The 26642-nt window shown below is 39.2% G+C and overlaps 2 protein-coding genes across 3 annotated transcripts in view; both read left to right on the plus strand.

The window, feature by feature from the left end:
• LOC126195079 (GMP reductase 1-like) overlaps positions 1-3646 on the plus strand; it is an 80226-nt gene extending 76580 nt beyond the window's left edge. Inside the window, exon 6 of one of the 2 annotated variants that reach the window (XM_049933539.1) lies at positions 2936-3645. In XM_049933539.1, coding sequence (XP_049789496.1) covers positions 2936-3134 — 199 coding nt within the window. In that variant the 3' untranslated portion in view covers positions 3135-3645. Of the gene's footprint in view, positions 1-2935 lie in introns of both variants that reach the window. The other variant, XM_049933540.1, reaches the window with a different exon arrangement.
• Positions 3647-6602: 2956 nt separating this feature from the next.
• The window catches only part of LOC126195700 (PR domain zinc finger protein 10-like), a 91836-nt gene continuing 71796 nt past the window's right edge, over positions 6603-26642 (plus strand). The window contains exons 1-3 of the mRNA XM_049934328.1: positions 6603-6905; positions 6993-7040; positions 7584-7730. Of these exons, the coding sequence (XP_049790285.1) occupies positions 7019-7040; positions 7584-7730 (169 nt within the window). The 5' untranslated portion in view covers positions 6603-6905; positions 6993-7018. The remainder of the gene's footprint in view (positions 6906-6992; positions 7041-7583; positions 7731-26642) is intronic.

Genomic DNA, 26642 nt, shown 5'->3' on the forward strand with positions numbered 1-26642 from the left:
GTCCTTAATCTAATTAGCAGGCATGTACTTGTCCAGAGAAAAGATTTCCAATCAGTTTAAATTGTGCCCATGATTCCTCTGTGCCCCTCATACTGTAACTAAATGATTGCAATTCATTGCCTAAGTGAGGTGCTAACAATTAATTATCTGCTGTTTCTAGTATATATACTCTCCTAGCCTTCGTGACTGATTTATTAACTTCATAACCATAGTTCAATGATATGATCACTAATCTCCGTCTCTGTACTGAAGCTGTTGATAAAATCCAGCCTGTTAGTAGCTACAAGGTGTAAGATATTTCCATTGTGTGTGGGGGTGCCAAACTAGCCACTCAAGACAGATTTTGGAAAACATGTCGAAAAGTACTTCGCAAGACTGTCTGCCTGCTCCCCCGGACATCCCAGTCTATACTCATTAGGTTAAAATTGCCTCCAACTAGTACTGAATGACCTGGGAATTTACACAGTACTGACTGTAGATTTTCTTTGAATGACTCATAGAACTGCCACAGCAGAGTCGAATGGCCATTAAAAAGTTCAACGATTAACTTGGTTTCACCTACGCCTGTTATGAATGACGGGGTAACTTCACTGTCACACTCAGTTTCAACCTCCATTGTGAAAATATTTTTGTCAACTGCATTGGACACTCCCCCTCCTATGACATGTAATTGGTCTTTCTGATAAACATTCCAGGACTCACTAAATATCTCAGAGCTTTCTACTTTGGGTTTTAGCCAGCTCTTAGTCCCAAGAATAATTCAAACATGAGAACTTTCCTGGAGGGCAGTAAACTTGGGAACTTTGTTACAAATACTTCAACAACTTACTGATCAAATTTTGATAGTTGAAGTGTCTTTACTCTGAACATGATCTGATTTCCCTGTCTGCGTATAAAATGGTGAGTGTTCATCAGAGTACCTCAAACTACTGCCTAGCCTAAAAAACCACGTGTGAACTCCACAAGTACTCAGCAACCAGAGCAGCTGCTTCCTCTGTGTAATGCACCCCTGACCTGAGAAAGGCAGCCTTATAATTCCCCATCTGATAATGCAGGTCTAGAAGGTTGCGTTATGACCGTCAGAGTTGACAAAGCCTTTGTTTGAGACCCTCCACTCGGCTCCATACCGAAGGACCCCAATCAGCTCTGGGAACAATGCTGTAAATTGCAAGCTCTGCTTGCATCCTATACGTGACGCCAGCAGCTGTCACCACCTCCATCTACGAACTGACAGTAGCCTCAGAACCCATGTGACATGAGTCATTGGTGCCAATGTGAGCCACAACTTACAGATGACTGCATCCTACATAGCCAAAGGCAAGGCCGCTTCCACATATTGGATGAGACCCCTGGTACACAAATCGAGTGCACATTAGCTTCCTTTTAGCCATGAATGCTCTCTTCTGAAGGGGCTCCAATGTGCCTACCATTGGAGCTCCCGATAACTGGTGAGCCCCTGCCCACCTGTGCCTGCTCAGATCCTGCTTATGTAATGGCCACCTGTTCACTTATAGGGCAAACAGGTAAAGCCAGATGCCCAGCCTCCACATTGGCCCTCCACCTCAAGTGACACAAATGTGTTACCACCCAGCGCCTACTACCCACCACTCACCCTGCTGTGGGGGCAGATCCACTGCACTAGGTACAGCAGAAGGTGCATCAGCAGCAGAGCCCAAAGCTACCAAAGCTTTCAGTCCTATTTATGTGTTAGCCAATGACTCAATGCCTTTACTGTTCTGTAAGTTGTAACCTTAACTTCTAAATTAAATACAGAGAGTATCTGATATAGACAAAAAGAAACAATGAATAGGATGTATTTTATTTTCGTTTGCAACCTAAGCTTTGTCTCAGGAATGATCCCTGGTTCTGAAGACTTCAGTAATATTATATAGTTAATACTTTACTCTTTGCAAGGTACACATTAAGATGAGACCCTTTTTATCATACAAAATGGTGGCTGAAACATTTCTGGCAGACCTTCATCTTTTATGACATGGGGCCAACAGTTTCCAGCCACTGCTTGTGATTGGTGTTTTGTTTTTGACATGTACAGTAAACCTACAACGAACTTATCAGTAACAAATCGAGGCCTGAAATCAGTTTGATTCTTTTCAGATAGATTCAGCAATCTCTGAAAAACCTTGACTTTGTGAAGTTTCTTTTATTATATCCTCTGTGCCAATTATTTCTTGTCTGTTACAGAAATTATTTCTATGTTGATGAGTCATCCTGCAGCGAGGATCCTGAGTGTAACTTCTCTGCTCAATCCATTAATACTCTCATACCTTCCAACCTTCACCTCTCATTTTTCTGATGTAATAACTTCATTTGTGAAGATGCTGCCCCCCCCCCCTCCCCCCACAGATTGCAAGTATTTGAAAAAGTCGTATTTCCAATATGACACTTTTAAAATACTTGTGAGCTGTGGGGCACGACCTTCAGAAAATATTAAAGTTTTGTGTATGGCTGGAGCAGCTCCATAGAACAACTGTACGAGAGTATTTCAGAAAATATATTGAGATTTACCTAGCCAAGCCAAACCTGCCACCATAATATTTCAGTGGACAAAACTGTTATTGGTAAAATGCATCAGAAGTGTGAAATTTAATAAGGAGTGCCTGTCCCTTAACATAAGATGTTCATTTGCACTGATCAAGATAAGATTCTTGTTGTGAATAAGGAATCATTTACCAACAGCTCTTGGCATTTGAAGCCGCCCCCCCCCCTCTCTCCCCCCCCCCCTCCCCCCCCCCCCCTCTCTCTCTCTCTGGCCCAGCCCCCCTCCAGAGGAAATTTTGTTTCTGAAAGCTTGGTGTGTGTATGTGGATGAGGAAGGTGGGGGGGGGGGGGGGGGGGGGGGGGCAGAGCTACATTTTTATTTTGGAGTGTTGTGTCATTATTCTATTTCTAAAATTATTCACTGCTTTACTTGCAGAGCATCTGAAGGAAAAACAGTGGAAGTGCCATACCGAGGAGATGTGGAGTCAACGGTCTTGGACATACTGGGTGGTTTGCGTTCTGCTTGTACCTACACAGGTGCTGCTAAACTAAAGGAATTGCCTCGTCGAGCAACTTTTATTCGTTGCACACAGCAAGTAAATCAAGTGTATGATGGTGTAACTAAGGGTGACTAATGTTCCTGAAAATTAGGTCTAAATTTTCATTCCATTGACACACAATTTGTGCCTTTGCTTCTTTGTATGATACTGCTTGTGAAGCACCCTTCACTAAAACACTAAGAGAGACAGAGACCACCTCTCATTTGTCTCCAATAATCACTCGAACTAAGCACAATTTGCTTAGCAATTATTTATCTTAGAAGAATAAAATTCTACAACTACTTACGTCTGCAGGATTTCTCTATGGAAAATATAGATATTGATTAACTTTAATTAATCAATTATGATGTCTCATCTAAACGTATTAAAATTTTATTCTTGTTAAAGACAGTCTGATGTAAAAACCAAAAAATACTTGAAAATTTTCAGTCAGTTAATACAATTTTGGTTGAATTATCATTGGTCTCCACTGCTTACCTTCCTCAATTAGACTCAACTCTGTTAATAACAATAATAGAGCTGTAAATTCTGAATTAGCAAAGTACATAAAGTACAGCTTCAAATGCCTCTTCAATCTGCATGGGGGGGGGGGGGGGGGGGGCTCCATATCCAGGTGCAGGAACTATTTAATTTATTTTCTGTCACCCTTTTGCTGTGTTAATGTTAGGGCTGCAGTTCAGCAGGCAGATGGGGGTTGAGGGGGTGTGTCGAGTGGAGTGGGTAAATGTAAGTGTAAATCTGAGGTATACCCAATAGTGAAATGACAACTATTTTTGTGATGCACCCTTTATGTAATAGACTACTTACAAATGAAGAATATTCAAAGATCTGACTATTGTTTCAGTTTTTTTTATTTATTTGTGGAGGAAGTCCTTGCAGTATAACAACTCAAGACAATAAAGGACAGTTTACAACATTTCAACTCAGCTCAGAACCATCACTTGTATGAGAGTTTACAGACACTAATCTATTTCGCATTTGTGACAGTGTTTATCTGTATGCAGATTTGTTTAAGCCTTATTATTGTAATATTCCTTCTGCACTATTTATTCTCCAAATATAATGGGCAATAAAAGGAAAAAAAGAAATTAATGTAAGATATTGCTCTTTTTAATTGTTATTGAACCTGAGTACACATACCATTCTTAGAGGATTTTAGTGTACATTAAACTTCCAAATGTCTTATTTCTTGTCATGAGTCTCAAAATTTGTGTCTTACATAGCAACACAACTCTGTAAGTACCTTTTATAAATGATCTACTGTTTCCAACATGCAGATTGTAGGTTCTGCACATTGTGATAGATGCTTCATTACCAGTATAAATAAGCACAATATATGGCAGACATTATCAATGTTTTTAAATTACGCTCCTTATGCATAATAATACTTAAAAATCTAGTCAATACTACTAAATCCCACCTGTCTTTCTCTTCGCATTGGCTCATACTTGATCAAATATTACAAGTTCACCACCTGACTTATTGCAAATACAAATGCTCTTCTCTCAAACTGTTAGTGTTCTCCCTTCATTCAGTAGCACATCGTTTGAATGATGATACAGTTTGCCAGCCTTTGCATTTGAAGTTTACAGGTTAATAGTTGAATGCTGTAAGATGACCCAGAAAAAATACAAAAATAGGTGTTTCATTCGTCAAATTAGAATGCTGAGCTTGTCCAAATGAGAGATTAATCTGTTGTAGATAAGCGTTTCACTACTTATTTGGTAAAAGTTTTATATTGGACACCCCCCTTCCCCCCAAAGCGTATTTCAGTAGGACGCAAATATTAATATTAGGCTTTGTTACAGGACAATTTGTTACCACAACCAGATTTTACTGATTTCACGTTCACTGGCTTTGCCAACTCACAACCAAATTATCAACTGCCAACCTAACCTAGACCGCATGCTAAATTACAGATCAGTCTCTCTGTGATTTTTTTTTTTCTCTTTTTCCGGGGGTGGGGGTGAGTTCCAATGATAAATTTTGGCCAATTATTTGCTTCTTAGCTTGTTTTATATCTAACCGTGCTGACAGTTTCCTTACAAGTATACAGACACAATGCACAACGTTAGTGGATAGGACCCATTATAAAATGTACAACTTTCACAATACTGCTCAAGTTGGTGTGCCTCAATGGTACAGAAGATAGGTGCAGGTATTTTCTGTACCAACTTCATCAAGCACCCATACAAGGGCAACAAGAAGTGTTTAAAAACTTTCCGTGCATATAAATAGAATTAAAAGCAAAATAGAATTAAAAGCAAAATAGAATGTTCTTGTATTTCCAAAGAAATAAAGCAACCCTGCAGCAGCATATTAAACAATTTAATAGCTATATTTCAGTTAGCAAGACCATACTTTATATCACTGGCTACCAATAGCACGCTGTCAATAACATTGTATCAGCTTAAAGCTGAAAAGACAGTTATATTTAATTACCTGAGAGTTGATTACCTGTTTCAAAAATGTTGTCATGTTTTTGATTATCAGTAATGTGACTTGTAGTAAAACTAATAAAAACACCCTGCACATTTGCTGTTGACAAATATGTAATGTATCTTCAAAATTGTAAGTTATGTTCTGACACTTCTTAAAATTTGTATAGTTTTGTGATTTTATTTATATTTAATGTAAAAAAAATTGTGATCCTGTCAAAACTTGTAATTGATATAATAGGGATTCTGAAGTTAAAATTATTTTGAAGAGAGCACACTTTAGTTCATGACGTGTTTACGGCGCATCAGGACATTAAAACACACTGTGCTCAAATATATTAAACAAAATAATACTTAGTTTCCATGTTACCAAAATGCAAGATATAGTATTAAGATCAAAACGGCTGTGATTTAAACGCACTATTATACAAGAGGAATCACATATAAACTGTATTTTGCAATTAACTTTTATTGTTTATAAATATTTATATGGCTAAATTTATTGTTGCTTAATAGAAAATTTTATTTTGAATAAACCTGTTGACTTTAACTGTGTACTCATTTTCAAAAATCCTTTATGCACCAACCTATGAACCTAACGTCTCCTCTCTCAAAAGTACATTAGAAATGCATTTCTAGATTCCACTATGATTTATCAGTAATGGCAGATTAACTTTCAAAACAGAAGTACACGTCGTGCTAGCGAAAATTAATCTGAGATCCGGTAGAAAGAATTCGAAGCGTTACTCGGACCGAAATTCGGGGACTCAATAAATTGCAACAACTCAGCTGATTGCCATTTTTGGAACTACTGCCACCTGTTGGCGAAATGGGTGCCGTCACACGAAACAGTCCTTGGCCATCGGTTCGCGCTCAATTTTACCCATGATTCACCATTCAAAATATGTCTACCACATGCATTGTCTGTGGAACGATATTGCGTATTTCGGAACGAATTTTAGGAAATGCGAAAAATTAAAACTACGTCTGCCGTACCTGTAATTGTAAATTATTTTTAGAACCAATTTTAAATAAACTTACAATAATTTGAAAACATGTCCGTGTAAGTTATGACATTTCAAGTTGAGCAAAATTTGTCTGAGCTCACGTGCAGAGATTACGACGCAACAAAAACAAATTTAAAGGGAAAGCATCAAAATTTAAAGTGCTTCAAGAAAGAAGTGCGAGTGCGTGGCGTTATAACAATTAAGACTAAATGACGACGTTGCCTCTAAAAACTACAGTTCTGACAAATTTTGTTGTTGTGCGAACTTTTTATTTTGACATTTCAATGGCATTGAATAAAATCAGAGAGAGGAGTGTTATTTTCGCGAATATCCCCCGATTTTCGTTGTGACAGTTTGATAAAAGATATAGGAAGAGACAGTAACCTTGATTACATTTCAAGGTTAGAGTTGTATTTGGTATTTTAAATATCTAGCAGCTGTGTTGCTGTATTTTGTTCTAGATATCAAATGATGACCTACATTTGCAGATGCTGCCTACCAAGTTCCTTATGACATGTTTGATGACTCCAACTTATGTGAGTGATAAGACTGTTGAGTATAAGAAGGTTTCTAAAATAAAAGTACTTATTAAGTGTTTAAGACTTACGTGTTAAAGAACTTGGTCATTAATTTTAACTGGATATTTGCAGTTGACATGAATTGTTCTTTGGCCTTGACTTCGTTTTTAATTTGCTGGCCAATTCGCCTCAGTTTATTAACTTTGCCTTTTTAAACATTGCAACTAATCAAAAGAACCCCTTCCTAAGTAGGTAAAAATTTAATTAAACCATTTTAAGCGGAAAATAATAGGAGCCTTTGTTCCAGTACCATCCACAATTTATGACAGAATTGCTTAATTATTCCACAAAAAGATACAGTTTTTACTGCAGTGAATGAAATAATAATGCACCACAGTAACTTAGTGTTGATTTAAACATATTTCTTATATCAGTGCTGAAAACTGGTTGTTGTAGTGTATAAAATTTTTTATAATTTTCCTCTTGAGAGCTTTATTCCAGAGAAAATAAGCGTTCCTTTACCGGATGATAAGAATTATTGCTAAACCTTTATAATTTCAGGGTGTGAAGATTGTGAGCATAGTAATACTGGTGAATGTAATCAACACGGACCACTTATTATTATTCCTGACTCATCCATTATTAGCAGAGCAAGACAGTCATTGCCATCAGCATTAGAGCTTAGGAGGAATCGTGATACAAAGCACGGTAAACAAAAAATTCATATGTTCTAATTTTCAAACTGTCCATATTCATAATTTTTTTCTTTCTTTATTATTTTTTTTATTATTTAAATGCATTTTGTGAAGCCCATCTTAACTGCTGTCACAATATTATCATTTTGGCAGAAAGAGTGAGTTTACAGATGAGCTATCTTTATCAAATGCTGCCTTAGCACATTTCTGCTTAGACATTTAGCTACTCCAGAAATATTGATTAAAGTGTGCCCACAAAAATCCTTATTTTTGTCGTAATCTGAGACAATTTGAAGAACACCATTATAGTCTTTGTTCAATGACAAACTAATGTGTGGTTTGCTATATCACCTTTCATGCTAAATATTGCTTGTGGTGGAAAATTATATTTCATTGCTCTGTAACCTGTCAGATAAGATAACTTAATAAATGCCATCACATGTGGAAGATTATATGATTGCACCAGTACAACTGTATGCCAAACTGGATTTTACCTTTTCTTTCGTTGCATCTCCGTCCCTATCAATAAAAATGCTGTCATTTCTGAAAAACTTCAAAAATGCAGATGTTGTACTGCACTTCAGGTAGATTCCTCAGTTGTATTAATTGCACACAGTACACATACGATTTCACACATTTCAGTAAGAAGAAAGGTATGAGCATGTGTGAAAACAAACTTCCTGGCATAAGATTTGTGTGTCCTGTATTGAAAATAACTACTGAACTTGTAATATAATCATTTTCGCTAATTTGGCAGCCTTAAGGTTAGACAGTTAAATGTTTAAAGGAATTAACACTTTGTGGTTGATGAATTGTATGTGCTAAACATAGTAGATGGTTGTTACTTGAAAGAGGGCACGAACTGATTCACATACCCTGTTGCAATTAAGTGTCTTTTAATATTTGAAAGCTTCCTGTTTTCCTCATTGCTACAAAAACTCTTACATTATCTTAAAAGGCCTACTTTTTGTCGCTGCCTTTGTTACTCTGTCATTCTATTCATTCCCATACCTTCTCTTTCATCTACTTAACGATACAATCAATATCACCACAGTTAACAGCCAAACCTTCATTGCTAGTTTCTCAGTTTGTTTACTACTGACTTACCATAAAACATTGTTTAATGTTCACAATTTCAAACCCAAATTTGAATTTATTCATCATTTTGTATTTCATGTACTCTGTTCATAAATAGATTATGCTTCTGGCTTTCATAATTAAAGCCAAATAATAATTATGAAACATTCCATCATTACTTGGAGGAACATGGATATGTGACAAAAACTTAAGCACACTTAAGTTTTTTGCAGTTTGATAATGGTATAATGAACCACTTTATCATCTTGCAAATGTGTCCATACACAATTATGAAGTGACAATTAACTTCTGTAAAATTTATTTGGGTAATATGACAGTACTTCCAAATCTAATTCAGATGATGTTAATTTGTAGCTACGTCATGTCCAGTTTTAGTTTATCGGTTAGATGTGTCAGTTGTATATGTTGGCTTCATAGGTAGGGTCTTTTCATTTGTGGAATGAAAGTGCTGTATTATTGCTGTAGCATTTTCAGATTTAAGTATTGATTGTATTACATTTATTGGTCCATCTGTAGTGTACAGTACAAGTTGTACAAGTGATTGTGATTTTTATTGGTCCTGTAAATAATGTTTTGTACAGCTATGTACTTAGGGCACATCAGTCTACTTCTACATATTCGTCTATACTCTGCAAACTACTGGGAAGCGCATGGCAGGGAGTACGTCCTATTATACCAGTTATTAGCGTTTCTTCCCATCCCATTCACACATGGGACGCAGGAAGAATAATTTCTTTAAATGCCTTTTTTGTAGAATGGGTTGCATGAGTGATTTGTAAGCAATCCGCTTTGTAGAGTGACTGCATTTCACCAATAAACCAAAGTTTACCACCTACTTTACCTATGACTTGAGCCTACGTGACCATTCCATTTCATATTCCTACAAAGTGTTACACCCTAGTATTTGTATGAGGTGGCCAATTCCAGCTATGATTCATTGATATTATAGTCATGGGAGTTAATGCTTTTTCATTTTGTGGAGTGCACAGTTTTCTATTTCTGAATATTTGAAGCAAGTTACCAATCTTTGCACCACTTTGAAATGTTATCGATGTTTTATAGAATATTTATGCAGCTTCTTTCAGGCAGTACTTCATTATAGATAGCTGCATCATCTGCAAAATGTCTGAGGTTACTATTAATATTATCTGCAGGGTCATTAATATACAACATAAACAGCAAGGGTCCCAACACACTTCCCTTCTACCCTGTCATATGATGACTCTCCATCCAAAATAATGGTCCTCCCTACCCAAAAAATACTCGATCTACTCAAAAACTTTGCTTGATACACCATATGATAGTACTTCTGACAAGAAGTGTAGATGTGGTACTGATTCAAATGCTTTTCAGAAATCAATAAATACTGCATATACTTGACTATCTTGATCCATAGCCTTCATTATGTCGTGTGTGAAAAATGTCGGTTACACTTTGCGTGCTCAATGTTCTAGGAATCCATGCTACACTACATGCTCAAAAGTATCTGGACACCCCAGAAACGGAAGTTTTTCATGTTGGTTTCATTATGCTGCCACCTACTGCCAGGTACTCCATATCAGCAACCTCAGTAGTCATTAGACTTTGTGAGGGAGAGCAGAATAGGGCACTTTGCCGAACTTCATGATTTTTTGTGTGGTCAGGTGATTGGGTGTCATTTGTGTCACACGTCTGTACATGAGATTTCCACATCCCTAGGTCCACTGTTTCTGATGTGATAGTGAAATGTGGTACTGATGTGGAAATGTGAAGGGACACATACAGCACAAAAGTGTACAGCGCGACCTCTTCTGTTGATTGACAGAGACCGCTGACAGTTGAAGAGGATCATAATGTGTAATAGGCAGACACCTATCCAGACCGTCACACAGGAATTCCAAACTGCATCAGGATCCACTGCAAATACTGTGACAGTTAGGCGGGAGGTGAGAAAACTTGGATTTCATGGCCAAGCAGCTGTTCATAAGCCACACATCACACCGGTAAATGCCAAATGACGCCTTGCTTGGTGTAAGGAACGTAAACATTGAATGATTGAACAGTGGAAAAATGTTGTGTGGAGTGATGAATCACGGCACACAATGTGATGATCCGATGGCAGGGTTTGGGTATGGTGAATGCCTGGTGAACATCATCTGCCAGCTTGTGTAGTGCCAACAGTAAAATTCGGAGGTGGTGGTGTTATGGTGTGGTCATGTTTTTCATGGAGGAGGCTTGCACCCCTCGTTGTTTTGCATGGCATTATCACAGCACAGGCCTACATTGATGTTTTAAGCACATTCTTGCTCCCCACAGTTGAAGAGCAATTCGGGGATGGTGATTGCATCTTTCAAGACGATCGAGCACCTGTTCATAATGCACAGCCTGTGGCGGAGTGCTTACACAACTATAACATCCCTGTAATGGACTGGCCTCCACAGAGTCCTGACCTGAATCCTGCAGAACACCTTTTGGATGTTTTGGAATGCCAACTTCATGCCAGGCCTCGCCAACCAACATCAATACCTCTCCCCACTGCAGCGCTCCCTGATGAATGGGCTGCCATTCGGCAAGAAACCTTCCAGCATCAGATTGAACATTTGCCTGCGAGAGTGGAAACTGTCATCAAGGCTAAGGGTGAGCCAACACCATAGTGAATTCCAGCATTACTGATGGAGGGCGCCATGAACTTGTGTATCATTTTCAGCCAGATGTCCGGATACTTTTGATAACGTAGAGTAGTTAGCACAGAAGAGATCATTCTGTTCAAGATAGTGCATTGTGAAACTTCGTGGCTCATCTTGGATACGCATTATGTTTGAGCTGAGAATATATTGTAAGATTCTATAACAATTCAGAGTCCAGCATAGTGGGCAGTAGTTTGGTTGGTTGGTTGCTTCTACTAACCTTGTAAAAGCATGTGACCTGTGCATTCTTCCACGTACTTGGCACAGTTTCGTGTTCAATGATGTAGATTGGATTATAGTTAGAAGAGGAGCTAATTCAGCTGCAAATTCAGTATAAAATCTGTTAGGGACTCCATCGGGCCCAGGAGCTTTGTTCATTTGTCACAATTTCAGCTGTTCCTGAAAGCAACTGACATTAACACACATTTCACTTGTATTTTCATTGGTACAAGGATTAAATTGGTAATTTTTCTAGATTTTCCTTTGTAAAGGAACATTTGAAAATGGAGTTCGGCTTTTGCCAAATTTAAGTTCCTGTCTCATTCGCTAAGAGCATTTACATATGACCAGAATTTCTTTGTGTTTTGTGAAAGACAATACTCTCTTGATAGCTAAACTCGTTTCATCCAGCATCTCTGTCTATAGTCATATGCTTTTACACCTATTGTGCACCATGCTTATGATCTAGACAATGTGTACATAAAATAGCTTACACACTACATACATTACAACTTATAACGCTGACTTATATAATACTTTCAATACACTACACAACACAGTTCATAATAATTTACAATACAGAGGTTTAAAAAATACAATTTTGTGACATTGTCTTCGATTGTATATAAGTGATACAGCTAGGTCTAATGATTGTTCATTTTCTTTTAATGTGGTATGTGAGATTTGTTATTCACAGGGTAAACAAGCAAATTTGGCTCATTCTCTGGTTACACACTCTGCCACACTACGGGGTTCTTCCTATATCATAAAATTTTTTAGGGTTGCAGGGAAAGATCAGTTCTGAGTTTTGAGGCATTTGAATTCAGTTGGTAATGCTTGTTTTAATATGTTACTGGAATATTGAGCTCATTTTTTCAAAGGTCTGTAGTCCGTGTGAAAGACTCCACAGTTGTTTGAAGTTCCGTTTCTTACAGGATGAACAGTGGGATTTCGTAATGACAACCACAATGGTCTTGAATACAGTGATGGAAATGATGAAATTTTAATATCCTTAAAACGATTACTAAAAGATTCTTTCAGCTTCTCTTCCAAAGTCATTTTTTCTGTAATTTTTTCCTATAATGTAAATACTCTTTTCATTTCTCTGACGAAGTTCCCTCTGTTGTGTGATTCCATGTTGCATATATGGCTTAAGATATTCATGACAGTGCACACTAAGCCAGCCTTTTCATTACAGACATTACTGTTTTAACTTATTGTAAACAGTGTTTATCTGCTATTGTCAGTTTAATTCGCGGTCTGTTGTTGTAGCTGAAAACATAACTGGAGGTAATACTTCCAGGCCTTTTTCATCCACAAATACATCCATGTTTTCTTACATGCATGTATTCCTGTTTCTAATTGCTGAAAATCATGTAGATAGTTTTTCTCCAGATTAATATTTATGTATGTAGTTATTTATTCGAATAATCCTTTTGGAGGGCATGGTCAATGAAATTTGGTTTTGTTCTTTGAGTTTAATTTTCATTGCTCCCACACTTCCTGCATCCTTTCAGAGTGTCATTCTTTTTTTTCCTGGGTCCACTTTCTTCCTTTTGCATACCTCTTTCTTTCCTGAAATCCTACTTTTTGTGTTGCTTTTCTAAAAAGTATTCTGTTATCTATTGTGTCCGTTCTATTTCCTCTGTTTTTCATCACTTTGTCAATTTCGGTGAGCCATTTGGGTTTGGATTTGTAGCTGTATAATAAATTGAAGATCTACTTGGTTAGTGTGTTGTTATCTGTTCGGTATGTGTGTCCATAGGACTATAGTTTTCTTTTCCTCATTTCATCAGTTATCTTTTCCATTTTCAAATAGAGTTTTTTCTGTTTGAGCTTAATTTGTATTCTACAGTACTGTTACTTCTAGATCCCAGTATTTGCCTTAGAATTGCCGGCCGCGGTGGTCTCGTGGTTCTAGGCGCTCAGTCCGGAACCGCGGGACTGCTACGGTCGCAGGTTCGAATCCTGCCTCGGGCATGGACGTGTGTGATGTCCTTAGGTTAGTTAGGTTTAAGTAGTTCTAAGTTCTAGGGGACTGATGACCACAGATGTTAAGTCCCATAGTGCTCAGAGCCATTTGAACCATTTTTGCCTTAGAATTGTTCTTTTCAACTTTTTCCAGTTTTTCGAGATTCCCAAATCTTGTTAGTTTTGGTATTTCTGCTGCATACAGTGTTCCAGGCCTTATCAATTTCTTACGTTTGTGTTCAAGGACAAAGTTTTTTTTTTTGTTATACATATTTTTTGTCATTTGGAATGTTTTATCCATTTTATGTGTTAATTTTCTCTGGCTATCTTTTGTTTTGTGTTGCTTGTTTTCCATTCTCTTGGGATTTAAAATAGTTGGTTTTAGATAGCGTGTTGTTATGAATTTTAAGATTGCTGTTTGTCATGAAATATGTTTTTTGAATGATACTTTAAGTCCTGTTTTGTCTGCTTGTTGCTGTAGTTCTGCAACATGTTCTTTGTCACTATCCAGTGAGTCAGTAATTAAAGCCATTTCATCTGCAAAAGCTGGACAATCTGTGGTGATTTTATTTTGGTTTCTTCCTCGGTGAACACCCTTAGTATTGACATATTTTCTCCACTCTCTAATGTGCGTTTAAAAAGTAGATGTGATAAACCATCTCCCTGTCTTACTGCTGATTTTATTTCAAAAGTGTTTGACAGTTCCCCCATAAATTTTACTTTTTATGTTATGTTTGTTAAAGTTTCTTTAATCATCTCTGTTGTTTTATTGTCGAGTCCAAATTCCTGTGTAATGTTGACTAGTGCATTTCTATCAGTTGAGTCATATGGTTTTTTAAAATCTATGAAAGTTGTCTCTTATTTCAAGTTTCTGGTTTTCCTCATTTTCTATTAAGTTTGTTAGATTTAGTATTTGCTCTGTGCAAGACCTCCCCTACCTAAATCCTGCATGATATTCTACTAGCTATTCCTTCAGCTGTCTTTAAAAGTGCTATGGTCAGGATCTGATATGTTACTGGCAAGATGGAGATCCCTCTGTAATTGTAGTATCAGTTGGCTTTCCTTTCTTATGTTGTGGATGGATTAATATTAATGTCCATACTGATGGTAAGCTGTTTGTTGCGCAAATTTTATTAATGGTTTGTATTATACAGAGAATAATGTTGACACTAGTTTGTTTCCGAAATTCAGGAACTAAATTGTCTTCTGATGTTTTGTTATTTTTAAGTTATTTCATGATATCTCTGATTTCCTCTGATGTTGGTGGCTTTGTGTCTGGTTGTGTTTGGATTACATTACCAAATTAAATTCTTCTCTTAGTAGATCACAGTTGTGTGGTTCTTTGAAGTTGTCAGTAAGTATTCTGCATTTCTCTGTGCTGTTATATGCAATGTTATTTGTTTTTGGATTTATAAATTGTAAACTTTGTGGTGTGTGTTTCTTTTTTGAACGTTTTCTAAAACTGCCTTGTCTTGTTCTGGTTTAAGTGTGACTCAGTTGACACTAATTGATCTTTTATACATTGCACTCTGACCTTTTTGAGACCTTTTGATGCAAGTTTCCTTGCTTCTATAATTTTTTTTGTGTTCTTATCATTTTTATTTGCATTCCAGATGTTCCAAGCTTGTTGTCTTTTTATAATTAACTCATCACAATCTTTATTCCACCAAGCATGTTTCCATTTCTTTTTAAAAGGCATGGTTTCATTTAGCACTCCGTCTTCAGGCCACAAGTGGCCCATCGGGACCATCCGACCGCCGTGTCATCCTCAGGAGAGGATGCGGATAGGAGGGGCGTGTGGTCAGCACACCGCTCTCCCGGTCGTTATGATGGTTTTCTTTGACCGGAGCCGCTACTATTCGGTCGAGTAGCTCCTCAATTGGCATCACGAGGCTGAGTGCACCCTGAAAAATGGCAACAGCGCATGGCGGCTGGATGGTCACCCATCCAAGCGCTGGCCACGCCCAACAGTGCTTAACTTCGGTGATCTCACGGGAACCGGTGTAGCCACTGCGGCAAGGTCGTTGCCTCATGGTTTAGATATTTTTCTAGCTGTATTTTGTAATATTTTTTTTAGATAACTTCTGTATGCCTAACTTTTTGTGTTAATTTTCTTTTGAAGTAATGGTCTGATCTTGAATATGATGGATGGTGGATCTGAAACTAAACCAACACATTTGGCAACTTTTGCATTGGCTACTGATAGCATTGTGATTAAGTTGTTTTTCACCACTAATCGTATTTGGAACTACCCATGTAGTTTGTTCTCTAGGAAGTTTTTTGATGAATTTCAGTACTATGTTATCCTTCATGCATAGTCTTTCCCCATTTACATTGGTTCTTTTATGTGCAGGGAATTTTTCTACTACTGTTGATCTGTACTGACATTATTTGCCAATTTGTGCATTAAAGTCTCCAAGTAGTAACACTGTGTTTTTCAATGGGATGTGATGTAGGGTGTTCGACATATTTTGCCAAAATTTTTGTTTGCTTTGTCTGTGTTCTGTTTCTCTTAGTTGTTGGTGCATGTGTATTTAAAATAGTAGAAGTCAAACAATGGAAAATCCAGGATGATTATATTATGAAAAGGAAAGTTACTACTCACCATATAGCGGAGATGCTGAGTCGCAGATAACCACAACTAAAGTTCAGGCTTCAGTTGTCTGAGTGTGTGTGTGTGTGTGTGTGTGTGTGTGTGTGTGTGTGTGTGTGTGTGTGTGTGGTCTATTTTTGATGAAGACCTTACTGGCTGAAAGCTTTATTTGTGACAGTCTTTGTTGTGTCTACCTGTGACTCAGCATCTCCGCTATATGGTGAGTAGCAACTTTCCTTTTTATAATGTTAAAATAGTATAAGCTTTGTTTGACAGTTGAAATGTTAGTGTGGAAAGTCTTTCGTTAATTTATTTAAATTCTGTTATTGAGTTTAATTTGCTTTTGTTTACCGTGAAACCTGTTCCAAATTGGGGTCATTCATCATAAGTCTTTTTGCTGGTGTCCCCTTAAATGTCCTGAATCCTTCTGATTTGAAAGGATATTCATCAGTAAATCTTGTTTGTTGCAGAGCTGTTATGTTATATTTTTTCCCTTACCAAATTTATTAAAGTTTTTAAGTTTTCCTGTTTGTAAGAGTGAATTGACATTAAAAGTGGCTGGGTGAGTTTGATTTTTGGGTTTGTTGTTTAAGGCAGGTTTCAGAATCCTGCAACATCATTCTTTGTATGATGTCATAGGCCCCCAGAATCTTAATGGCTATTTTTCATTTCCTTGGAAATGGTCGACTGGGTGCTCTCTGGGGTAAAATCTCTAACAAAGTGTGTCACCCTTGTTGGCTGCTTCTTGAGGCAGGGGGACAAATCTCCTAAAGATACTACTCACAGTTGTTAGCCCTGAGGAATATGTTTCCACCCACACCCCTGGTCAGAATGGCTATGGCACTCATTTAAATGATGAACAAAATTTTGCTTGACATCTGGGCTTGAAGACTCTGGGATGGTTGCCACTTTGCTATGAATGTTTACTTTGAATTGCTCCTGAGAAGTTTGATTATTGACATGCACTCTAGATTTGACATATACCCATAAGAAACAATCCATGGGGCACAAATCTGGACTGTGTAAAGTCCCCTCCTGGAGATCAATTTACCAGGGAAAACCTTACAAACTCACAGTATAGACGCACTGGACATGTGTGCCGTGGCTATGTCTTGCTAAAACAATGTTCTTTGGTTATAACCAGGATAGTTTCACACATCAGGCACCAAAAAGTCATTTAACATTGTCACATACCATTCTGAATTCACTGTAACTGCACGGCTGCTCTCGTCCTCAAAAAAGTATGGACCAATTATTCCTCGAACCAACACCCCAGCCCATACAGTAACTTTTGATGAATTAAGGGGTTTCTCATGCTTCAGTTGAGCATTCAAGCCACTTCAGTAGTGGCAATTTTGCTTATTGACAAGATTATTCAGGTGAAAATGAGCTGTCAGAAAAGATGATGATAAATGAAGGGCACTCTGTGTCTGGCATCCTGAGGCTTTAATTTTAGTAGCAGTTGGATTTTGTAAAAGTGCAGTTTAAGGTGTTTTTGCAGAATTCGCTGCAGTGATAATTTATGCACATTTAAAAAGCTTGCATGCTTATGAATGCAGAGATTAGGATCATCACAAACAGATCGGTTTACACGCTCCACAGATTCACCCATTGTTGATCACCTTGGCCAGTGTTGAGAACCAGTTTCCTCAAATTTTTTGATCCATTTCCAAATAAGGGGAAAACTTGGAGCCTCGTATACATTATTCAGTCCGCGATCACTGCAAAATTTCATCCATGCTACAGTCACCGAATCACCGTTTTTGTAAAATTCTTGCACACAGAATGCGGGTCCAATCTCAAGAAGCACTCCATATCAACCGAATTTCTAAAGACCAAGCAAACCATGATCATACCCCCCTCACTTTCCTCCGATTTGTTGCTCATGCACAGAGATCTTTTTACATATAAACATTCTCTTAAGGTTCCCTGTATTACAGGTATTGGATTTAGTGATTCCACATTATTAGATTCTGACCAGTTTGTTTGAAAAGCCAAACTTGTAAGCATTGGTGGTACTCATTTGTGACAGCACACCTGGCCAGAAAATTTGCATAATTTTCCATATTGTGGTCTGACAGCTTAAATCTTTAAGTAAACAGTGGAAAATCTAGTATGGAATAATGCCAATATTATGAAAATTTTCATAATATTTGTATTTTCATAATATTGTCATTAAATCTGTATTAATTATTTTTATTTCTGTGTTGTCTAGATTTGAAAAAAAAAGGTTGTATGTCAGACTTTTTGCTCTATTTGTTATTCATCAGTGGCCATTTGCGAGAGAAAATATGTTAAATGTAAGCAAGGAATCGGCAACTGCTCTTTTGCTGCAATTTCATTCATACTGTGAAGTCCCACAGACAATTACAGTGTGTATGTGTGTGTGTGTGTGTGTGTGTGTGTGTCCGTCCTCTCTCTCTCTCTCTCTCTCTCTCTCTCTCACTCTCTCCCTCTCTCCCTCTCTCTCTCTCTCTCTCCAGATAAATACATTGTTCAACAAAGCTTCTCATGTGTGGGTGAATGTTTCCATACTCCCATCATATCATTTATATATTGTTCTGAATATCTTCATGCAGTTAAAGAGCTGCTGCTTCAAAAATATTTTCAGAACTCAACACTTTTACTCTTTCAGTTACCTTCTAAGCTGTATTTAAGAAAAATTGCTGTACATCCATTTATCACATTCTTCTCCAAAAATGACTTGTCAAAACATATATATTTATGTTAACATTACTTTGGTCAAAATTCCTGCTGCTCTGAACACACTTGCAGTCAGTGGTGGTGACATTTACTGCAACTTCCAAGTTCAAGAGATTTGTTTTTCAGGGTATGAATGGTGTAGCATAGAATTTGAAAAATGCAAGAATGGAGTAAGTGGTGCCGTATATTGTCTTACCGTGAGATGTGGTACCAAAAAATTTGTTAAGTATTGTGAGTTTCTGCCAAGTGGGTCATTGATTTGCTGGGAATGTGATGTCTGCTGCTGCTGCTGCTGCTGCTGGTGGTGGTGGTGGTGGTGGTGAGCATTGAACACCAACTGTCAGTAGAGGATCTTGTGCTGCCCTGCACATTAGATAATTGTTTCATTGTTTTCAGTATTACGCAAGTTAATTCTTCTTTGACCTTCCTGGTCTTTGGAACATCATGTCAGGTGCAGTTGCCTTCCACAGTACTGTCTGCATCTATGAAAATAGCATTTACAAAATCACAACATTCTTTTCTAGCTTTTTGTTTGTGGTCATTGTTTTAAGAGGAGCTGTGATCTGAAGACAGTTCTTCAACAACTGAAACTGGTTACTTTACTAATTGCTTCAAAAAAAAAATGTAGTGCTTTTAAGTTTGACATGTCAAATCTTGATAAGACCATGTGTCAGGGGATTTCTTTACTGTCAGTATTTCCTAATCAGAAGCAGTTGCAACTTTTTGCTTAGAACATTCTCTGCACGTTTAGTTTTATTTCTGCAGAGCAAACATAAGCTCCACTGACAAAAATCAAGCATATACTCAGAGGTATTTTTTTAGTAGTCTGCTGTGAGCAGCCTGTAGCCTCCAGTGGCTAGTTACAAGTAATTGCATGTCGTTTGCTTCCTTATCCCCCATTCATTCTGTGAATCTGTATCCCACTGAAAGTATTACCACAATATAACCACAGTCAAATCCAAATCTCAAACCAGAGTTGTCAATGAAATGCAACACTTAGCACTGAGAGCACATTTATTCTGAACATACAGCCAGAACAGAAAAGAACAGAACAGAACTGAATGGAGGGTGTTAGGGTGTTGCTATTTTTACAGACTTTGAATATACAGGCACTACAGACATAATCTATTATGGAAACCATCCAGAAATGATAAATATTAAGAACAAATAATTACTGGTGGTTGGGTTTGAACTGAAGACATTCAGCATGCCAGTCAATGATGGACCACTTTGCCACACTGCATGCAGCACAGCTCACAACATTGCTCCATCTCCAAGAGGAACAGCAACCCGCATTTTCAGAAGTTCTCATTGGAGCTGACTACAGTACCCTGGATCTGGATCTCGCCAGTGGTCCTTTATACGCCAGCAGTGGCAGATCCTCGCATTCTGGTCATGTTGTCACATACTCTTCTCTACAATGACCATCAAAGGTAGCCTCCATCAATGCTTCAGTCTCAAGTGAGTCGTCAGCTTCCTTGAATGAGAAACCTCCATCCTCGATCTGCCCTCAGCTCTGTAGTAGTGCTTCATACAGAGGACATGGGTATCCATTTTAGTTTCGACCTGGTAACCATGGAGCAGAAAGAACAGTGTGAAGGTGGATAGTGTCTTGCTCCATTGTGTTATACGTGAATATCACAATAGGTCATATTTTATTCCAGTCTCTATTTCAATATCAAAGTACATCAAGAGCTTATCTATGAACTTCTAATTAAATGTGTTTTGTGGGGTAATTTGTCTGTGGATGGTAAGCAGTTGTCATCCTGTGGCTGATGTTGCAACATAAAATGACCTCCGATACTAGTCTTGACTGGAAAACTTTTTCACAATCAGAGATCATCACACAGTGTGCTTGGTGCTTCAAAATAGTATCTTCTAGAAGAAACTTGCTATTTTTGGAGTTTCAGAAGTCAGCACAGCTTTGGTGACAGCATAGCACTTGAGGTAGGTAGTGCAGACTATTTTCCATTGATTCCCATTTTTCTACTTCATGTGGTCAGTTCCAGTTTGGTGGAATGCTGCTGCTGCAGGGGAATTGGTACCAGATGCCCTGGAGGTAATTGCTTCATATTCATCTGTTGCTGGCAATCCTTACAGTGACTCACAAAGTGTCTAATGGATCAGTAGAGACCAGCCCAGTGATACCTGCATCTCATTCTATCTAGAGTCTTCAAAAATCCCAGTTGACCATGTGGTGAAGTATTGTGGAAATATATTTTGTGATGGTTGGCCATGATGAACTGGGCTGACGAGCAACCATTTGCACCCCAGTGTATCTAGTTACCTGTATACAGTGTTAAGTTTGTTAACTGGGATTCTCCTTTGATTAGTTTCTCATCCTTCAAAGCTTCTGCAATTTTCAGCAGTGCCGGACCTTCCCTCTGTTCAGTAACAGTGTCATTTAATGCAGTGGTGACAGAGTTTTCATCCACACTGCTGTGTTCTGCTGTTTGTATCCACTTTTTTATACCACTGTGGTGTCACATTCCTGAATCCTTGCTTCCCATCTCGCTACTCAGTATGCATAGAGTGTGGTGGTCCGTCACAACAGTGAATGGTGTACCAAATAAATATGGCTGAGACTTGTTGGGGGCCGAAATAACTGCAAGGCCCTCTTTCTTGGTTGTGACATACTTCATCTCAGACTTGGAGAGAGCTCTGGAAGCATAAGCTATCACCTTTTCAGCACTTTCTCAATTTGTTCTAGAAGTGCACCTACCTCGTAATTGCTAATGTCCGTGTATAGTTCTGTCTTGCCATTCTCATCATACAATGCTAGGACTGGAGGAGGTGTTAGTACATTCCTAAGGACAAGCAAATATCTTTCTTTTACCTTTTTCTAGGAAAATTTTGTCTACCACTGCAATAGTTTCTGCAAGGGACATGCCTTGGTATGGAGATCATTTACAAATCTCCAATAATGCAACACATTCCAAGAAAACTTCTAATGTTAAAAATGTGTCAAGGAGTCAGAAAATCTGTAACTGTTCTTATTTTCTCTGGATGAGGATGGACTCCACCACCATTCACTAGATGCTCCAATATTTTTATTTCTTAAATGGGGAAGATGCACTTTCTCAGATTCAAGCAGTGGCCTGCAGTCTGAACAAACTTCAAAACGGTTGTCAGATGGCTTCAGTGTTCAAATGTCTTAGAAAAACTGACAGTGTCATCCAGATAGCAAAGATACAGTGTGTATTTAAAGTGTCGAAGTAGGTTGTCCATCACATGCTTGAAGGAGACTGGAATGTTAAACAGATAAAATGACATAACTTTGAACTCATAGAGGCTGTCAGGAGCTATGAAAGCAATATTTTCCCAGCCAGCCCCGTGAACTTCAGTCTGCCAGTAGCCTGTTTGTATGTCCATAGTTCAAAAATATTAGGCTCCTTTCAAGCAGTTTAGGGTATGATTAATGCACAGCAGTGCATAGACACCTTTATTCATGATATTGTTGTATCAGGGGTAGTCAGCTTGAAAATGGAATTTGCTCTTCATCTTCACAAGGACTACAGGAGGGGATCAAGAGCTCTCGGAAGGTTCAGTGATGTCATCTTGCAGCACCTTTACTGCTTCCTCTCAGATTATCCATTCCCCCAGAGGGCTTGCCACTGTTTGGTGGATTCGTACTTGGCTACCAAGGGTCCCCAGCCTTTGCAGCATATTTTACCTTCCATGCTGCATGTCTGTCTTCTTGCTGTTCTTTTTCCTCTCTCTTGGGGAACATGTCTGGGTTGTTAATTGGAATGTTCCACATTGTCCATTGCTGACATAAGAATTTATCGTCCCCTTTTCTGTTCGTTGTTTCCCTACTTCTCTCCTTCCTCCGCTTTGGTGTTTGAGGTTCCTCTTTTTCTTCTTTCTCCCTGTGAGCTCCTGAAGGTCAGCCCATGCATCTGATGCGTAACAGGTGACTGGGTAATGCATAATTCCCAGTCCTGGGTTGAACAGGTAGGTTTCTCATGTGCCTCCTGGTACAGGTCAGGCCCAGGGAGGGGTGATTGCCAGAGCTCCTACCTTCCCAAATTGCTGATTGGTCCCTCTGTCAGGTGTTCGGGAAGTGTGACCTGAGATGTGAACAATCACCTAAGGCAGGTGCACCCCCTTGTGAAGGGGCCCCCCAGTTGGAAGGAGCACGCCATCGGAGATGCTGGCAATCATGGTGGATTTTCTCGCAATGTGCCAACCATCTTCACAATCAACATCTGAAACATAAACAGAATGAGGCTAACGATTCAAAGACCCTTTCAGCTGCACCACAGTTCCTTATGGTTTCACGTACTGAAAATGGTCAGTCCTTTGCAATGGTAAATCCGTTTATTATTCAGAATTGCTGGTTCTGTGAAATCCTACTCTCGTTCACAGAATGGCACTTTGCTTTTGGAGACTACTTCCGATTCTAAAGCACAACAACTGCTGGCTGCCTTGCTTCTCCCTGGCTACCCTGTTCACGTTGAGGCACATGGAACTTTGAATTCTTCCTGTGGTGTTTTTACACTAGGCTGCTAAACGGTCTGACAGGCCGAAATCGAGTCATACCTCTCTGATCAGGGTGTCGTTACCGTCCATCGGGTGATGAAAATGGTAGAGTCCTCCTTAGTGCCCACACACACTCTTTTCTCACCTTTGATAGAGTGGTGCTTCTGTCCAAGATGAAAGCAGGCTATGAAATTGTCACAGTCCAAGTGTACATTACAAACACAATGTGCTGCTACCATTGTCATTGTTTCAACCACACTAGAATGTCTTATCAACACACAGCCAAATGTGTAACATGTGGTAGGGATGCACACAAGGATGATTGTCTGCTGCCTCCTCCCTACTGTATCAACTGTAATGGTGGCCATGCCACCTCCTTTCGAGATTGGCCTGATTATCTTGATGATTGAGCTATCCAGGAGATCCGAGTAAAAGAAAAAGTGTCTTACCCAGTCATTCGCAAGTTATTTGCTAGTTGCAAACCCTGTGTTCTACTGTCTGGCCCTTATAGTTCTGTTCTTGCTACATCTCTATCCTTGAAGGACATGGCCACGCAGACATGTGACCTCAGATTCAGCTCTGAGGTTGTGAAATCACTCAGTGTCAAGGTAGCATCGCCATCCCCTCATCCAGCTGTGCAACAGGCAATCAAACTCTCACTTCAAGGGGCGAAGCCACTAGCTACACAACCAGCAGGCCAGGAAGGACTGGAGGAGTACTCCTGTGAAGACTTCCTACGTCCCTCCAACCATCCAAAACTGGAGTCTTCCTCTGCTAGCTGGAAAGGCTCGAAGAAGTCTTCTCCTTCGCTGACTCAAAGGTCCTCTTCGACGGTGTCGCCATGTGATAATACCTTCGCCTGCCTGGCCTCTGTGTTACCGGTGCACACCACCAATCATTTTCTGCATTGGACTCCACAGACTGACAGCACAAGAAAGCTGGTGCTTCTGAGGACCTCATGGAGCAGGATCCTCCTGCCTCTGTGCCCTGTAGCAGTGAGTCTTCACAAGCTGGTACTCAGCTGACACCAAAGTGACACCCTGTCATTTTTTCCTCATCATGACTCTCCTCCAATGGAATGTTCGCAGTCTTCGATCCCACAAAGAGGATTTATGGCTGCTTTTAGAAGCACAGCATCCCCTTGCACTCTGCCTTCAGGAAACAAAAGTGTGTCCTCACAACCACTTTGAGCTTTCGCATTTTTTTCCGGTCCATTTTGACCTTCCCCCTTAGGTTGGCATTCCATCTAATGGGGCAGCCATGCTGTTCATATGGGATGACATTCATAGTCAACCCATCTCCCTGATTACAAAAGGACAGATCTCCCAGTCAAGGAGGCGTGTCTCGATCTGCAAGTATTTCAGTGGGCCATCCCCCTGCACACTCTCACCTCGCTGTTGAGGTCAAGAGTCTTGCATAGGTGGGAGGATGAGTGGCTGGAAGTGACTGACAATAAGCTCTGGTTCGTCAAGCCCACAATGCGTGTTTGGTCTACTTCCTTTCAGCCACGTAGATGGGACGAGGTTCTCCTCACTCGGCTTTGGATAGGCCACAGTCCTATGACGCATGGCTTCCTGCTCTGGTGCTCTGGCGAGAGGACCCTCCAGTGTGTGGCACTTGTGGCATCCAGGTCACTGTGCACCATGTTTTATCGTACTGCATTTTATTTTCTGACCAGTGGGCCGCGGCTGACTTGCCGGCAGATCTGCCATCTCTTTTAGGTAATAATCAGACGATTGTGGTTAGAATTTTAATGTTCTGTGACTTGTCCAGTGTTTTTACCAAGATTTTAGGGAGAGGGTTTTAATTTCTTCACAGGGTGACTGGCTCGCCCACATTTTACAAACACACACACACACACACACACACACACACACACATACACCCCCCCCCAAATTACCCATCTACAAGCTGTTGCAGTTCGCCTTTTCCTTCCTCACCTGACATTTTTCCTTTGCACCATTTATATCCCTCCATCATTCGATGTCACCAGGGCAGACTTCCTCCAGTTTATTTGGCAGCTACCTCACCCATTTCTGCTGTTAGGTGACTTGACTGCGCTTCATCCCCTTTTGGGATCTCCCAGAACCTGTCGGAGAGGTGCCCTCTTGGCTGACCTTCTTAATCAACATAACCTCTTCTGCCTTAATACAGGACAGGGTGTATATGCCCCAGGACAACTGGGCAGTCTGGGAAAAAACCCAGAATTTTTTTCATCCAGGAGAAAACTGGAAAAAGCCAGGAATTTTTTAGAATTCTGAGAATTTTTCAGTGTTGTAGTTTTCAGTTAACTTTTTGTAACTTTGGCTTGTAAGAACTGACACACTAACATCTGTCAACAGCAAAATGTGTCAAAGGCTTTAGGATGAAAAGTTTGCAATTCATCATAACAACAAACTGCTTACCATGAGCGTGAAGTCAAAATTGTTTGCATTAGGTTCATTTGAGCACTTTCCAGTGGGGTCACATGCATGCATAGCTGCGTCACGTATGAGCAGTACTGTCTCCCATTTCTGGCTACTTGAAGTGTGGTTGTTACTGATTTTGCTGTTTCCTCTTCATTCAAAGCTCGCACGTCAATGAAAACAAAATGGAGTTTTGTGGCTGGGAGCTTGAAGTGAATTAAAATGCATTCACATAATTATGAAAGGCTAAAATTGTTATTAGTTTGTTTTCTGATTTTATTTTATTTCCATGTTTTTGGCTGTCATGCATTAAGCACCTCGCAGAACAATGAAGCTATTTTTGTCAGTTTGCTAAAGAAAATCAGATTTTATTAATCTTTTCTGCAAAGGCAGTCAATTTATTTGAAACGAAATATTTCAGTCCAAACTGTAGGCTAGTTTCAACTGTTCACTGTATTTAAAATGCACATTTTCATCTTCTGGCAAGTATGGCATTAAGCCATAATAAAGAACCTAACATGAAATAAAACAATAGTGGTACTCCAATAAAATTTACGTCCTGAAAACCTCACTGAAAAGCTTAAGATCAGGTTGGGGCCTACTTCACTGCGTATCTGGACATACGAAGTTGCACTTTAAGCTGCGTTATGCGTTTTAGTATAGCTTACCAAATTCCAGTGCTCTTGGAGTAGCCTCTAATGTTCTGTTTCTTTTTTGACACAATGTAAGTTGGTACGAACATATGGGCTTCCTAAATCATCGTAGCTGCACACGCACAGGAATGCCTG

This window comes from Schistocerca nitens, chromosome 7 (assembly GCF_023898315.1).
Source record: "Schistocerca nitens isolate TAMUIC-IGC-003100 chromosome 7, iqSchNite1.1, whole genome shotgun sequence".
Classification (NCBI taxonomy): domain Eukaryota; kingdom Metazoa; phylum Arthropoda; class Insecta; order Orthoptera; family Acrididae; genus Schistocerca; species Schistocerca nitens.